Here is a 3,861-nt window from a genome sequence, read left to right as displayed (position 1 = left end):
GTTTTTAATTTGATTTAGATTTGATATGGATTTGGATTGGATTGAGATCCATGTTAGATTGGATTGGTTTGGATTGGATTGGATTGGATTGGGTTGGATTGGTCTTTAAACCTTTATCTGAATAATAATGTGGATTCACAACAGTACTCTTTAAACCTTTATCTGAATAATAATGTGGATTCACAACAGTACCCTTTTAACCTTTATCTGATTATCTAGGAAAACTATAAAAGAGAATTTGCAAAGCATAATAAAACGATTGTTTCTTTAACAATCGTTACCGACAACTAATCGATAACACAATTGTCAATAAATTTTTTTTTCATAAAACGTCGTTTTTTAAAAGCGATAGTTTTTTTAAAAACAATCATATAAAATGTTCTTATATAAACAATTGTTTTCAAAAACGATCATTATTCCTTTTCTATAAGTTGAAAACGAGTTGCAGATTGGTTATTAAAAACGAATTGATCTTTTTTAATAATTAACAAGAAATGAAACAAAAAATGAAACAAAAAATTATCATGTTTTAACAATCTTACTTACACCTCAAATACTCAACAGTTAAGTTTATCCTTTGTCTCATCAAAAATATACAAATCACACATAAATTCTCTTTAAAAATTTGAATATTTTCATTTTGTCTTCCTCAATATCAATATAAATAATCGTGAAGCACAAAAATTTTGTATTTACTATTTTCTATTCAATAGTTGTGCCTGCCAGTACTCCTGGAAGTTCCTTTACTGGACCCAACAACACCCAAGGTGCCCCTACAGGACCCACTAATCAAAGAGGTCTGCCTGCCAAGAGAGGAGCTACTGGAGGTCGAGGTCAATTTGTCAGGGGAGGTCCTGCTGGACGAGGATATTTTAGTGGCCGAGGAGGTGCCAGTGCAATCCAAGGTATTTATTTATATTTTTTATATCTAATTATACTTATTATTCAAATACGATTTTGTTAAAAAATATCAATCATTGGTAAAAACTTAATATTAATTCCCTACATTTAAACTAATCATCTTTTTATTTGTTAATTATAAGGATAATTTATTTATTTCTTTGCTCATAATCCATTGATAGCAATTTGCATCAAATTTAAATTATGAAACTAAGATATTTCTTCACAGTTTTCCCTTCAAAGTTAATTTAAAAATATTAATAATGATTGATTTTCATTTTATTTTGATAATAAATATATTATACTTATCATTTATATACTAACTGCTTCTATTTACACTTTACAAAATATTTTTTTCAGGAAATAATTCACAACCTTCAACTAATTCCTCCAACCGTAGCTCAAATAAAAAGAAGTACCGTCGATCTGCTGCAGGATGGAAAAAGCAGGAAGCTAGAAAGAAGTTCTTTCATCCAGATTCTGGGGAAGACATCAAAGCTGGGAGAATGAGAGAGCAAATGTATCTCTTCAATTCAGCATACAAGGATTATGCATCTCTTGCGTATGATAAAATCTATAAAAATAAGTAAGACAACAAGAGAGTTCACCCGTCGAATGTCTTCCATGTACCGTCCTTGACTTGATCTTGGCCTTTTCAGATACCACGGACCACAGCTACATATCTTCTACATTAGTTTATAAACATTAACGAAAATTATTAGTTTGTGATATAGTATAAAGGACATAATTATTTTGTCATTTAACTTGAAAAGATAAAAAAATTGTAATTTTTATTTCTAACATTACTTATCACAATAAAAACATCAGATAGAACGAACTAGTGTTTTGATCAACTCCTAGATAACTTACGACTCAACCAATACCATATTACATTTCTCCTATCAAATATTATGGTAGGTATCAGGCACAGAAATTAATTTAACGTTAGAACTCTTCAGTGAAATGTGCTATTTTTCAGTAAATTATGCAAAAAAGCGTCGACGAAATAAAAAATGTAGAAATCATATTTTTTCAAAGCTGTGTATAACACTAAGGAATCGGAAAACAAAGATGATGTTGGTTTAAATTTAATTATAATTAAGTAAAAGGAATTAACGGCATAAAAATTGAATTTCCTTGTACAGTCTGTTAATATATTCCAAACAGAGCTTTTTAACTTAAAAACCACATTAAAAATGTAAATAAATCGTGACATATCATTCCATTAGATGCGAGTTTTTTGCAACTTAATCAAACTCTATATATATACTTAGCTTGCCTGTCCATTTGTATCCAATACACGTTAAAACGGCTGAGCCGATGGGGCCCTAATTTATTGTAACACCTTGCGTCATCCCAAGGAAGGTTGGTAAATGATCAAAATTGTAAATATTTGTGTTTTAAAGTTACTATTTTCATAAGATTTCTTTTAATATTGAAAATCTGCTTAAATATTTTGTAATATCCGAAAATTTTATTTTAGATTAATTTCATTATAAACAAAGAAAACTTCTGATAAATTGAATAAATGGCTTGACTCGCCTTAAACGCATAGACAGAACAGCGCCAACCGCCTTGAATTTCTAGTACTTTAAAGTTCAGTTTAAAAATGAACATAATGGAGTGTTTTCAATAATATTATCCCACGTTTAAAGAAACATTTTAATATACCGAACAGTAGCATATTCTTAATATCAATGTCACTATGTCGCAAATATACAAAGTACAGGGTGTCCCATTAATCATGGGAATGCAGTGACAAATTTAATATAGTCTTTGTTATACGTAATTTCAAGTAATAAAATTATCATGTTTGCTAAAGTTAATGTATATTACGGTAAAAGGCTGTCATATGTGTTTATTATGTCTTTTCAACATTAATAATGAAGACGGAAAAGTTTCTTCTGCATACTGTAATTTTCTTAATTTACTAAATACAACTGTATGAAATGAAAACAGTAATATACAAATTTTAACAAATGTGACTCAAATCTACCGGATTACAACTTTTTCAGTAGGGAATTCTTTCAAAAAACCATATCAAACTCGTCAATGAATTCCTATGTTTATTGGGACACCCTGTATTTTAAAATTAATGTTTAACAAAAAGGACACTTTTAATGTGAAAGAACAACAACCACAGCAACAAATCCAAAAATTCATATTAAAGAAAAACACGAGTTAGTCTAATATTCATGTTATCAGTGTGAAGATGTTGCAACTGAAACAAATAACCTAAAGATACACATTGAAGGATTGAGTCATCCTGGCCCTAATTGTACTTATACTGCAAATCAAGCAAGTCACCTAACGAAACAATGTGATATCAACATAAAAGACGGAAATATCCTTGTTTTCAATGCAACCTTGCTGTTACTTGTGCAAGTCATTTAAAGATGTTTAAAAAAATATTTTCTCATTTTATTCAAAAAAATTCTTTATATATTAGATATCCCTGAAACTTAACTGTTCCATTACTTTATTTACAGAACTAATACAATGCCTAGAGTATCTACATACTTTGAAACACCTCCAAATGCTATAATACGACACCTGGTGATTGGTCACTCTCAAGTCCGTCATGTTTGGGATCATAATCCAGATAACAATATTTCTATAGACTGGATATCAGTGTCTGGCGGTCATTCCCATGAGTTGGCACAAATGATCAAGACTGAAATCAATGAATCAGCAATACCCCTGTACATTAGCGGATTGATCTGGCAAAATGATGTTACAACACTTACCATTGCTAGTGCATGCGCCATCATTCAAGATTTGGAACAGTTCATGATGGACTATCCTCACTGTAAACTTGCTCTTCCCGAGGTAAAACTTTATCATTTCATTATTCACTTATCTCCAATTCAATTATTACTTATAGATTATCCATCTTTACTTATTAATTCTTCAAGCAAAAGTTATAACAAATGACAAAAAAATGAATTCACAGTTTTTATT

The 3,861-nt window shown here is 29.9% G+C and overlaps 1 protein-coding gene across 1 annotated transcript; it reads left to right on the top strand.

Annotated features, from left to right (window-relative positions):
* Positions 1 to 713: 713 nt before the first annotated feature.
* Positions 714 to 1,696, top strand: LOC111717340 (uncharacterized; the record flags this gene model as incomplete). The annotated part of the gene is given in 2 exon segments (XM_023492840.1): positions 714 to 905; positions 1,261 to 1,696. Coding segments are annotated over 2 exon segments (422 nt in total), but the record flags the coding sequence as incomplete, so codon positions are not given.
* Between the last annotated feature and the right edge of the window lie 2,165 nt (positions 1,697 to 3,861).

The sequence above is a fragment of the Eurytemora carolleeae genome, unplaced genomic scaffold, assembly GCF_000591075.1.
Source record: "Eurytemora carolleeae unplaced genomic scaffold, Eaff_2.0 scaffold2528, whole genome shotgun sequence".
Lineage (NCBI taxonomy): Eukaryota > Metazoa > Arthropoda > Copepoda > Calanoida > Temoridae > Eurytemora > Eurytemora carolleeae.
Note: the sequence above shows the minus strand (reverse complement) of the source record. Positions and strands in the feature narration are given on the sequence as shown.